This window comes from Sinocyclocheilus grahami, unplaced genomic scaffold (genome assembly GCF_001515645.1).
Source record: "Sinocyclocheilus grahami isolate Dianchi unplaced genomic scaffold, SAMN03320097.WGS_v1.1 scaffold11.1, whole genome shotgun sequence".
Lineage (NCBI taxonomy): Eukaryota > Metazoa > Chordata > Actinopteri > Cypriniformes > Cyprinidae > Sinocyclocheilus > Sinocyclocheilus grahami.
Window position 1 is genome coordinate 2584031 of NW_015505190.1, and position 11665 is coordinate 2595695.

The following is an 11665-nucleotide window of genomic DNA, read 5'->3' on the forward strand; positions in this document are numbered from 1 at the left end:
GTGACCCAGATGCTACTTCGTGATTCAGGTCTCGATTTACAGTAACTTACAGCGCTTGTGCACAATTCTGAATTGTAAGCATGCAAGTTTTTGATAATTTAATTAAAACATGTTAACTGAGACATTAACCATTTATAATGAAACTCCATAATGATAATGATACTCCATAACCCCGCATTTGCTTAAAATAATTTAATTGTTTCCACAATTCCTCCAAAAATGTACATTCTTTTACTGATCATACAATTTCATCAAAAACATTTAACCAATGCCATCTGAATACTATACACAATTTCATTAACACTGAGATTTAATATTCATTCCATCTCAACTTTTACAATCCAACATCTGATGCAACCTGTAGTCTCACTTCATCTCATCACAGTATTGTTAGAGCACCACTAATCATTGTATTTCAGTATAAATATATTTTTTATCAAATAGGGCTAAAAAGGGAATTAAATAATGAGTGTTAAAAAAACACAGTCACATTTAATAGAGACTTTGTAGTCTCGTGCAAAAGCATTGGTCCTGCTAACATAAAAATGAACTGTGTTTCAGAGTTTGCTTAAGTTAAACATCGATAGAAACATGTTCAGACAAAATGTCTATTGGTCTGACTTAATGTCCACGAGTCAGTGAGAGAATGTTTTCATTGATGTAGGTGAAGCCAGGAAAGGTTGCTCCGTACTCCTCGCATGCTCCTAGTGACTGCGGAACAGGAAGTTCTGTAAACCGAGGGTCAATGTTTGTGAGGTCACCAGGGCCAGACTGAAATACAGACATGTAAACAAATCAATTATTTACATGTTATCTGTATGAAATCATCTCTCGTCTCCCACACCATTTACTCAACCTCTCGTTGTTCCAAACATGTATGCATTTGTTTCTTCTGTGGTTAGAAACATGTTCAGACAAAATGTCTATTGGTCTGACAGAATTCTGTCTTAATGTCCACGAGTCAGTGAGAGAATGTTTTCATTGATGTAGGTGAAGCCAGGAAAGGTTGCTCCGTACTCCTCGCATGCTCCTAGTGACTGCGGAACAGGAAGTTCTGTAAACCGAGGGTCAATGTTTGTGAGGTCACCAGGGCCAGACTGAAATACAGACATGTAAACAAATCAATTATTTACATGTTATCTGTATGAAATCATCTCTCGTCTCCCACACCATTTACTCAACCTCTCGTTGTTCCAAACATGTATGCATTTGTTTCTTCTGTGGAACACAAAAGAAGATATTTTGAAGAATGTTTTTGAGCATACAGTGAAAGTCAGCAGTTTGAACCCCAGTGACTTTCATTGTATGGACTAAAAAATAAATCAGAGAGAGAGAAAATATATTTTGAAGAAAGTCTTTGTCCATACAGTGAAAACCAGCATTGACTTTTACTGTATGGACAAAAAAAAAAGTTTAACAAAGGAAAAGAAATAATCCCTTTTAAACAACAAATACATAAATAAAAAAAAACTCACCAATAAGGGAACGCAAGGAGGAGGAATTTGCTTTGCAACAAGTTCATCCCAATGAATAGATGAGAAGAATGGATGAGACTGCAGCTCGGTCTAAAAGCCAAATAAGGGCAAAATGACATTTAGCCACTCACAAGACAAATGAATTTCAGATTGTTACAGAGAGAGAGAAAATATATTTTGAAGAAAGTCTTTGTCCATACAGTGAAAACCAGCATTGACTTTTACTGTATGGACAAAAAAAAAGTTTAATAAAGGAAAATAAATAATCCCTTTTAAACAACAAATACATAAATAAAAAAAACTCACCAATAAGGGAACGCAAGGAGGAGGAATTTGCTTTGCAACAAGTTCATCCCAATGAATAGATGAGAAGAATGGATGAGACTGCAGCTCGGTCTAAAAGCCAAATAAGGGCAAAATGACATTTAGCCACTCACAAGACAAATGAATTTCAGATTGTTCGTGAATGTGTGTGTGTGCTTGTTGGGTTACCAGGTCACGTTTTGCTCCTAGTCTCTTGGCCCTGTCCCTGTTTAGCAGTCTCATCAGCAGATCTCTGGCTGCACTAGACACTCCGGGTTTTAATACCAATGGCTGATAAATAATATTTCTGAGCATCTCAAGACGATCTGCATTGTAGAAAGGTGGCTGGAATGAGAAAGAGTGGGTGTAAAACACACCTGTCTACTTGTATTATTTATTTAAATGAGCATTCATTCGGAGGTTTTGTTTACCAGGCCATAGAGCATTTCATGAAGAACAGCTCCCAAACCCCACCAGTCCACAGTCCTGTCATACTCCTTCTGCAGGAGAACCTCAGGTGCTAAGTACTCTGGCGTTCCACAAAAGGTTCTGGTGGTGCCACGTCCACTCATTCCTTCCTTACACAAGCCAAAGTCGGTCAGAACCACATGACCTGCAGAATCCAGCAGAATGTTTTCTGGTTTCAGGTCTCTGTGAGCATGTGAGAGAGAGATGGATCATTGCGAATCTGCTGGAAGTTAGTGTTCATTTTGTTCTCACTAAGCACATATGAATGGGCTTATCTGCATTATAGAGGCACAGATATTTCAGAATGTTGGTACCTATAGACAATCTTCAGGGAGTGTAAGTATCCTAAAGCACAGGCCATCTCAGCAGCATAAAATCTGGCTCTGGGCTCTCCAAACACTCCTTCTCTCTGCAAATGGTAAAAAAGCTGCAAAAATGACATAGACAATCATTAATACATGCAAATCAGTACTATTTGGATTTGCCACAAACACATAAATAATTTAAAGTCATCCTGCGGACCCTGGTTGAAAACAGCTGCTTTAAAAGTTCAATTTCAGATGGACTAAATCAATCATTCCTTATGTCCTATAAATGCTTTAGTCCTGAAATCGTACCAGTCTGGGTTTGCAAAGATGGACTAACAGGACCTAGATAATGCGACTGTAGTTTGTCCACTACAATTGGCTTCGTTGTTGTTGTTTTTCATCTAACAGAGGTGATGTGTGATTTTTCAATTCAATATTTAATTAAACATTGTGTCTTGTATATTCGGACAGAAAGATAAAATCTGAAAACCAGCTGTAGCTCAATTATAAAGTTCTGATTGGGTAATCTGGTTATTGACATCTGACTTGAAACTATATATGAATTTATCACCATAAACAAGTCCAGATGCAAAGCTGTGCTGTACTTGATTGTGTATGTGTACCTAGAAGTAAGCTAAATCTGACACACAAATTTTTTTATATATATATATATATATACACACACAATTAAAACAAATGCATAACATTTAGGGTTAGGTTGTAGTATTTATAACTAGCAGTAAACAAAAAAATACATTCTATGGAATGTCCCTATTTAGTAGCTAAGTAAACATACCTCTCCTCCACATGCATAGTCCAGCACTAGATAGAGTCTGTCTTTAGTCTGAAAACTGAAGTGGAGCTTCACCAGGAATGGATGATTAAGAGTCTTTAACAACACTCTGTGCTCACACATGACATTTCTTTCCTGTACAAAAAAACAACACAGTGAATACACACTGACACATTATGAATCAAATAATTATACTCACATATTTATACAGTCATACTCACCTCCTTCCTTGTTAAGATGATGTGTTTCTGTAGAACTTTGACTGCGTAATATCTGCCATTTTCCCTGTGTGTGGCCAAGAACACCTGAGTACAGACAATCAAAGAAAGGTTCAAACAATATTCATACATTAAAGAAATATAAAGCAGAGTGAAACGCTATAAACATAATACCTTGCCAAAGCTTCCTGTCCCGATCACCTTCAAGTAGTCAAAATCAGCCACAGATACCCTAAAATCATATTTAAATACATATTTATATGTAATTCTATATGTTTATGTCCATATAGCTTCATATCTGAGCACCCGCTTACCGAGACTGTGGCTCCTCTGATTGTGGATTACTATAACAAACCTGGGAGAGAGATCAGGGAGAGAGAGAGAGCGAGTCAGCAGCTTACTCCAGTGACATATGAAACCACAGCACAGTTCACTCCACTTCCTGTTACATCTATAGATTACTGTAGGTCAACCAGTACAGCAACTCAAATCTTATGTCTCTGAAAGAACTGGAGACCTTTATTAATACTTAAAGTAGGATATTGCTAATCTGTATGTAGGCCAAGAACACACAAGTGGACATGAACTTGTAAAGTTCACTTACAGCTGCTGCTCCGTCATCTTCAGAAAGACTTCCCTCAGGTCGCAAGAAATCCATCCTGGAATGAAAGAAACCATATCAGAAAAGTGCAAGTACTTTAGACAAATGTTAAGCTTTAGTTCTATGTCTATGTATTCTCCTAAAACTGCCTCAAAGTCATTCAACACCTATATGGAACAGCACTTGGCTACTGGTTTCACTTTGGAATGTTACTATAAGTAGGTCATTGTCTTTAAAGCACACTGTGGTCAATCTGTAATGCCATCGTAGTGCAAAGGACTAAAGTCATTCCTGATTTTTCAGCTGATCTTTGCTGAAATAATGAGTCAATCTTCTGAACTCTGTACTGGAACACATACAGAGCCATGCTCTGCTTCACTTTTAGCTCATGCAATGGAAAATGATGACTAGGACGAAACTCACTGTCGATAGATAGGGTGGCTGGATTGGAACTTCTTGTCCTTAATTAACGCTGACAAAATAAAACAAAATAATTTTTAATTAGTGAAATATCTTCATATAGTGGACACAGAACAACCCTTATTAGGGTGTTCAAATATGTATAGTAATTAAAAAAAAATGTTATCTTTACAAATTTAAAAAGAATCAAATTTCCATATATATTATATAGATATAGGCCTAGTATATATTAGATAGATAGAAGTGTTAGTAGTCTATACATTAAAACATTTAATTTATTGAGGCAAATACGTTCTGTGGTATATCTGACCCAAAATCTCAAGATGTCCATTTTTATTAAAGTTTGAGGAATAGCCAAGTATTTGAGCTTACCTGTAAAATATGAAACGATTCCCTTCATTTTTGCGTAAGTGACGGGACTTTTAGCCTTTTTCACCATGTTTTCGACGAGAAGGACAGACCTGATTGACAGCTGTGACTTGTGAGTCCGTCGGTAGTCTGTTATCTTACCGGTCAGCTCTGGTTGAGCGCTGCTTCATGAGGGGAACCGTGACCGGCTATTTTTTGCAGGACACGTGTTTCCTCCCAACAGCTGTGACGCCACTACTCCCGTTATTCGACACATAAGACTCTTGCTTAATTGGACAGCGCCTCTCTCTTTATCATACTGGGTCCGACTCCGATCCCATGAATTCCTTAAAGGTTGAGCCTAAATGAAATATAAAACGTTGTAAACAACATTTCAGTTGCCACAAAACGTACAGGGTTGTTAGAGCGCGCTACATAGACGCTGAAGAAGTCGCGTTCTTGAGGAGGTAACCATAGCAACCTCGAATGATATCGTATTGAACACTAATTTTGCACAATATTGGTTGCTCGAGAGGAACCTCAGCTTCTCACTGAAAATTACTGACAGGACATGCATTCCTTTTCGCACTGATGGGGTTGGCCTGTGGTTGGAGGGTTTCATAACTGTTCTTGGATAGCTAACTATATCCTACTTTTTGATACATAAGGGGGAACCCTCATCAACCTGTCTAGGCTCCTAATAAATTAAAAGTTATCTTATTGCCATGTTGGCATGTTAACCCTCTCAATCAGCCAACTTTACAGGTTACATAACAGACATGCCTGCTTGTCACCACAGCCAAATGCACATATGCAAAACACACAGAAACATTAATGCTTATGCATTTGTCATTAATGCTGAAAATGTAGCAACCTGAACAAGTATAGTTTTATCTTATTGCCATGTTGGCATGTTAACCCTCTCAATCAGCCAACTTTACAGGTTACATAACAGACATGCCTGCTTGTCACCACAGCCAAATGCACATATGCAAAACACAGAAACATTAATGCTTATGCATTTGTCATTAATGCTGAAAATGTAGCAACCTGAACAAGTATAGTGTCTGTTAATAGTGTCTCAATGCAATGACAACAACAGTTGAAGATAAGCACAGGTTGTTACACATGCATGCTGAGGTAGGCTATATAACACTAAAGACTGGTTTACGTACTGTAATATAAAGCATGATACCAACACTAGATTAATTGATAGATTATATCGGATTAACGCTAGACTAGATTACACAACGAAAGATAAAAGGGTGAGGGAAGTTAAAATCAGAGAAGATATGTGTGAAGAGAGATGTATGAAGATTGTCAAGACTGTTATGTCATACTGTTACAGTTAGGGTTCATGTCAGTGTCGGTTTAAAATAACTTTTGACCTTTGAAATGGGGAAACTCTGTTGTCTCTCATTCTTGAAAGGAAGTTGTAGTAAAATAACATGTTTTATTACAGCACACTCTAATTCTTGATTCAGATTCGTCAGTCGCTGCATTCAGCAGTCAAATATATTTTGCAATGCTGTATGACTGACCATTCTGAAAACCAATATTCCCAGTGAAAGCAATAAGAGAAATTAAGAGTACCTAAATAAATGAACGCATTGCAGATTAATACGTTAAAAAAATTGTAATATTAAATTAGTACTGCTGTAGTGTTTTTCCAGTTGATAGACCAGTTGTTTTCTATGGCCTATTCTGTATTTATTGTTTAACTTTATATAATTTTTATATAATAAACATATTAATTATTTATTTTTTTAATATTCATATTTTGTGTGTACCACCACCCCAGTGTCTAAAGACCAAGATTTTTGTCTGTGTGTGATCCTTTATTTCCTCTAGTTCCTAAACCTAAATGATAAATTATAATATAAATTAAAAATACATTTAATTATAACTTATTAATATGTCTATAATCAAGTTGCATGCCTAAAACCCAACCTAACATTTCAAATGTTTTTCTTTAATAATCCACTGGGATTTTTAATTGGTTTGACACTCATTCATTTCCTTGTACTCGCTTTGAAATATCACATGTGGGCAACACCCAATTATTTATTAAGGCTATACCTTCCAAGACATTCACTGATCTCTCTGATATCACAGAGGGGTGGGGATATAGAGAAATCTATATTTGGCAAGAAGAAGGTTAAGGGACAGTCAGCCCTGATTAGTTTCCGAATCAGAAAGATGACACTAGGACACACAAATACACATGCACAGATCCATGTATCTTTGTCAAATTACCTAATGGTTTCTCATTGGGAGACACAGTTAACAATCTAGAAACAAATTGTGAGTGATCTGATGGACACCCACACACATTTGTCAGAACTAATAAGATATCACACTGTAGCTGTGGCACATCCCAAATCAACTCAATGCCTGATCACAGCCACATGAGGTGCCTCGTTTAAGTGGTCATATTGAGCTACACTGCACAAGACCCTCAATAACGTCATTGTATATTTTTTTAATCTAAGCTGCTTGTCTTGTTGCAAGACCAGAATCAAGTGCAAACAAAGTGGCTTAATGTCCTTAAAATTTAGTTTCTATGGTCCAACTTGTAAAAAAAAAAAACGAATTTATCATGAGTAAAAGCTCCATTAATTCCCATTTGTGAACCTGGACCACAAAACCAGTCATAAGGGTCAGTTTTTTTTTATTATTAAGATTTATACATCATCTGAAAGCTGAATAAATATGCTTTCCATTGATGTATGGTTTGTTAGGATATGACAATATTTGGCTGAGATACAATTATTTGAAAATACAATTATTTGAAAATCGGCAAAAAAAATCCAAATATTGAGAAAATCGCCTTTAAAGTTGTCTAAATGAAGTTCTTAGCAATGCATATTACAAATCAAAAGTTGTTTTGATATATTTACAGTACGAAATTTACAAAATATCTTCATGGAACATGATCTTTGCTTAATATCCTAATGATTTTTGGCATAAAAGAAAAATCAATAATGTTGACCCATACAATGTATTGCTGGCTATTGCAACAAATATACCCCTGCTACTTATGACTGGTTTTGTGGTCCAGGTCACATTTGGAGTCATTTGACTATATACCAACATGACAACCCTGAGAGTCATCCGCCTGTTTTCTGAACATTTTATGATCTAGCAGGCAGGGGCGTGTTTAGAGCATTTTAAATGGGGGGTTAGGGGTCCGCCACTGCCAGATGCAGTTAGAAATTTACTAAAAACAAGCCTATGGCAAGACATCTGGTAGGGGGGGCACCTGGGCCGGTGCCACCCCTGGCCACCACTTGCTAGCAGGTCTCCCAGCCTGGTGTTTAGCAGGGTGGCCAGCTGGTCTCCCACCCTGACTAGCTGAAGGGAGCCTAAAACCATTTAAAACCAGCCTACCTAGGCTGGGAGACCAGCTTGCATGCAGTTTTCCTGGACTCATGTGTGCTGTATTGACTCGGGGGAGGCAGCGCCCTAAACCGGCGGGCACACGCACCTGAGACTGCGCGCACACCCGTTGGAATTCCTGAGAGTTCACGCGCAGCACGAATCACGCCTAGAAATCAAGGCTCGTGCAAACTCGGAAGTGTCCATACGTGGGTTGACAATCGCATGCACATCATGACATTTGTGAAACGTGTTGTAAACACACTATCAGTAAGAAGGGAAACATAATAATTTGCTACATGTTGACGATCAATCTTGAACTCGTGTTGAGCGCAGTGACGCCGTGATTGCCCTCCCGAAGGAAACCGGAGAAAAAAAAAAACATAATCCGGAAGTTTACCAACACCTGCAACCATGATCGCCGTAACATGGAAAGTTTTCTCTCATCACGGGAACTATAAGCACCTATAGCGTCGCAGAGACTTTGACAGCACCTCAAGCAGGTAACTTTCTGACGCTTTTCTATGCTGTGGAAGTGTCCCGTTTGGACTCCAGATTTGTGGGCTGGAGAAGGAAAATGCCAAATGACGTATATTTGGCTTTAAAAACGACACATCTGTCACTCTTGGATGGTTCTTCTTGGGAGATATCGCGATAAACTCCGAAACTTGTTGTTCCGTTTAATCCGAAACATTTATTCGAGCCCAAATGTTGGTGTAGGGCTGTTCGTTCGGTTTCGTGACAGTTCGGTTCTGAGATCTGACAGAACCGGAGACCGAGCGGATCAGCGTGGACTTGAGTCAGAAACGTAAGACGTCACACCCAGAAAAGCGGGTGTCTCTCTCACAGATATTTTGAGCCGCTTGTTTCTCGTGTTGAAATGTCCAATCTTGCTATTGTGTTTCAATTCCTTTACATTGCCGTATTTAGAGTCGGAAAGGCCTTTGTTTTTAAGTATGGTCTGAAGTAATTACACTTCCTACCTCGTAAATATCGCGTCTCGAAAAAGTGAGCTCGAGCGTGTAGCGCTTTCCAACTGAGCTACTGGTAAACATTAACTTTTAATGCTCACCAGACCGTTCCCAAACGTGAGTGAAAGTAACGATATATACTTTAGACTTCTGAAGTGTGTTTTATTTAGTCAGAAAGTGAAACAAAACCTGATAAACGTCTGTGTTAGGTCACTATAATTTCCCTGGTCTCAGAGATACAACTTCTGCAACTGCAGAAGAGTCCCAGAGAGCGATCAGGATCTGTAAGGTAAGGTCTGAAAATAAAAGTGATTTAATGTTGTTTAATTTGAAATAACTGCAGGTTCTTAACATGAATTGTCATAATGTTAGTATTAAATAACACGGTTTTTCCATAGGACAACATATTTATGTCTGTATCAAATTCACTGCCTCTCACTATTTCTCTTTCTCAAATTACATAGTATGTTATTGACATGAATGTTTTGCATACAATACTGCAAAAGCAGCAACATACTGTATATACAGTATATACACTCATGTTTTATTCTCTAATGCCAAATTTACACTTTGACTGTGGCACAGAAGTGCTTCTGAAATGACAAGTGTTTTTATACAGACTGTTTATTTCTGCTCAGGGGTGGCATCAATGCATTTACACAGCAATTACAACTGTATACTTTGATATTAGGGTTGAGGTGGGTTAGCACATGCATAATTTTTATGCTTCTTGTACGGCATTGTCTTTTCGCTGAATTTGGAGCAGGAACAGAGCAGCCCTAACTTGGCGATGTCAAGACGCCTTAAATGGGGACATACCGTAGACTTATGCCAAATGTACACCTCAAAGGTGGCACAGAAGCGCTTCTGAAGTGGCATTTAAGTGTCTTTACCCAGACTATTTAATACTGATCAGAGGTGCATTTACACAGCAACTACAACTGTATATTGTGATACAAAAGCAGCAACATACTGTATATACAGTATATACACTCATGTTTTATTCTCTAATGCCAAATTTACACTTTGACTGTGGCACAGAAGTGCTTCTGAAATGACAAGTGTTTTTATACAGACTGTTTATTTCTGCTCAGGGGTGGCATCAATGCATTTACACAGCAATTACAACTGTATACTTTGATATTAGGGTTGAGGTGGGTTAGCACATGCATAATTTTTATGCTTCTTGTACGGCATTGTCTTTTCGCTGAATTTGGAGCAGGAACAGAGCAGCCCTAACTTGGCGATGTCAAGACGCCTTAAATGGGGACATACCGTAGACTTATGCCAAATGTACACCTCAAAGGTGGCACAGAAGCGCTTCTGAAGTGGCATTTAAGTGTCTTTACCCAGACTATTTAATACTGATCAGAGGTGCATTTACACAGCAACTACAACTGTATATTGTGATACTAGGGGTCAGAGCAGGCATAATTTAGGCTTTTGTGCTGCATCATATCTTTGCACTCAATTTTAAGCAGGCACAGATCAGCCTTAACTTGACTGTGTAAAGAAACACAGTCAAGTTGTTTCTGCGTACAGCTAATTATAAAAATGATAAATGTCGACCAAACCAAACTGAAAACTGCATTTAGTATAGTATTAAAACATTACTTTATGTATTGTTTTTACAAATGAAAACAGGTTTGGCTCCGAAGTATATAAAGTATGTATATAGAACACAGTGACAAGACAGAATAACATAAAATATGCAATATACAAAATAAAATACACTTTCCACAGAACATTAATGAACATTGAAACACTGTTGTACCTCCCCCGCAACATCTGCATTTGATCACTCTTTGACAGTGTAGAACAATAAGGAATGACATTTTCAGTATATTTCACTCTATTACTATGGTTTTAAGGAGAAAGTGTTTCTCTGACTCAACCTTAACAGTGAAACTCTGTCTCGCTCTTTCGTGTCTCTTTGGGTAGTAAAATAGTCCACATTCCTGGACTGTGCTGGGAGGAGAAAAGAAGAGTGTGAAAAACAATGCGAGAACATGTTTAGACCTAGAGAGTGTGACTGAGTGTGTAAGTGTATGAGGTAGAGAAATGGATGAGTAAGAGAGTTAATGAAACCCAAATGCTTATAAACTGACGGTTTTGATTCTGCATGTTGATGACCTCATAGCATGCAGCACCATTTTGATGTTATGAAAAGTTAAAGTGCCTCCCGCAATCAGTGTGATCTTAAAAACAGGCAGACTGTAGGGATTCCACGATTATAGATTTTGTTGGTACGATTATTGTCTGAGGAATAATCACGGTTTTGCGATTATGACGATTATTATGCATTTATTAATTTCCCAACATTACTAATGTATAAAATCACATGAACACTCTTTAGATATTAAAGTGTTATTTATTGCTGGC

At 37.8% G+C, this 11665-nt stretch overlaps 2 protein-coding genes across 4 annotated transcripts in view; one reads left to right on the plus strand and one right to left on the minus strand.

Annotated features, from left to right (window-relative positions):
* Nucleotides 1-186: 186 nt before the first annotated feature.
* LOC107595908 (serine/threonine-protein kinase Sgk1-like) lies at nucleotides 187-5198 on the minus strand. Its single transcript, XM_016286501.1, has 13 exons — nucleotides 4959-5198; nucleotides 4590-4638; nucleotides 4170-4224; nucleotides 3880-3920; nucleotides 3740-3797; nucleotides 3569-3652; nucleotides 3351-3482; nucleotides 2561-2673; nucleotides 2210-2429; nucleotides 1968-2123; nucleotides 1782-1871; nucleotides 899-1097; nucleotides 187-583 (listed from the first exon to the last, which is right to left on the minus strand). Exons 1-12 carry the CDS (start codon nucleotides 5023-5025, stop codon nucleotides 948-950), a joined length of 1215 nt encoding a protein of 404 aa, XP_016141987.1. The 5' UTR covers nucleotides 5026-5198; the 3' UTR covers nucleotides 187-583; nucleotides 899-947.
* A 3198-nt stretch (nucleotides 5199-8396) lies between these two features.
* The window catches only part of LOC107595851 (tyrosine-protein phosphatase non-receptor type 3-like), a 23715-nt gene continuing 20446 nt past the window's right edge, over nucleotides 8397-11665 (plus strand). The window contains exons 1-2 of one of the 3 annotated variants that reach the window (XM_016286444.1): nucleotides 8868-9400; nucleotides 9493-9572. The gene's annotated coding sequence lies outside the window, so the exon portion shown is untranslated. Of the gene's footprint in view, nucleotides 8816-8867; nucleotides 9401-9492; nucleotides 9573-11665 lie in introns of those variants that run through there. The other 2 variants (XM_016286450.1, XM_016286433.1) reach the window with 2 other exon arrangements.

Excerpts from the sequence above, each read along its gene's own strand:
- LOC107595908 (XM_016286501.1), bottom strand. The coding sequence starts at position 5,025 with ATGGTGAAAAAGGCTAAAAGTCCCGTCACTTACGCAAAAATGAAGGGA. Across the intron at positions 3,921-4,169 it reads AAGATGACGGAGCAGCAGCT|GTTTGTTATAGTAATCCACA; the intron begins GTAAGTGAACTT and ends TCTCTCTCCCAG. Across the intron at positions 2,674-3,350 it reads ACTATGCATGTGGAGGAGAG|CTTTTTTACCATTTGCAGAG; the intron begins GTATGTTTACTT and ends TCATTTTTGCAG.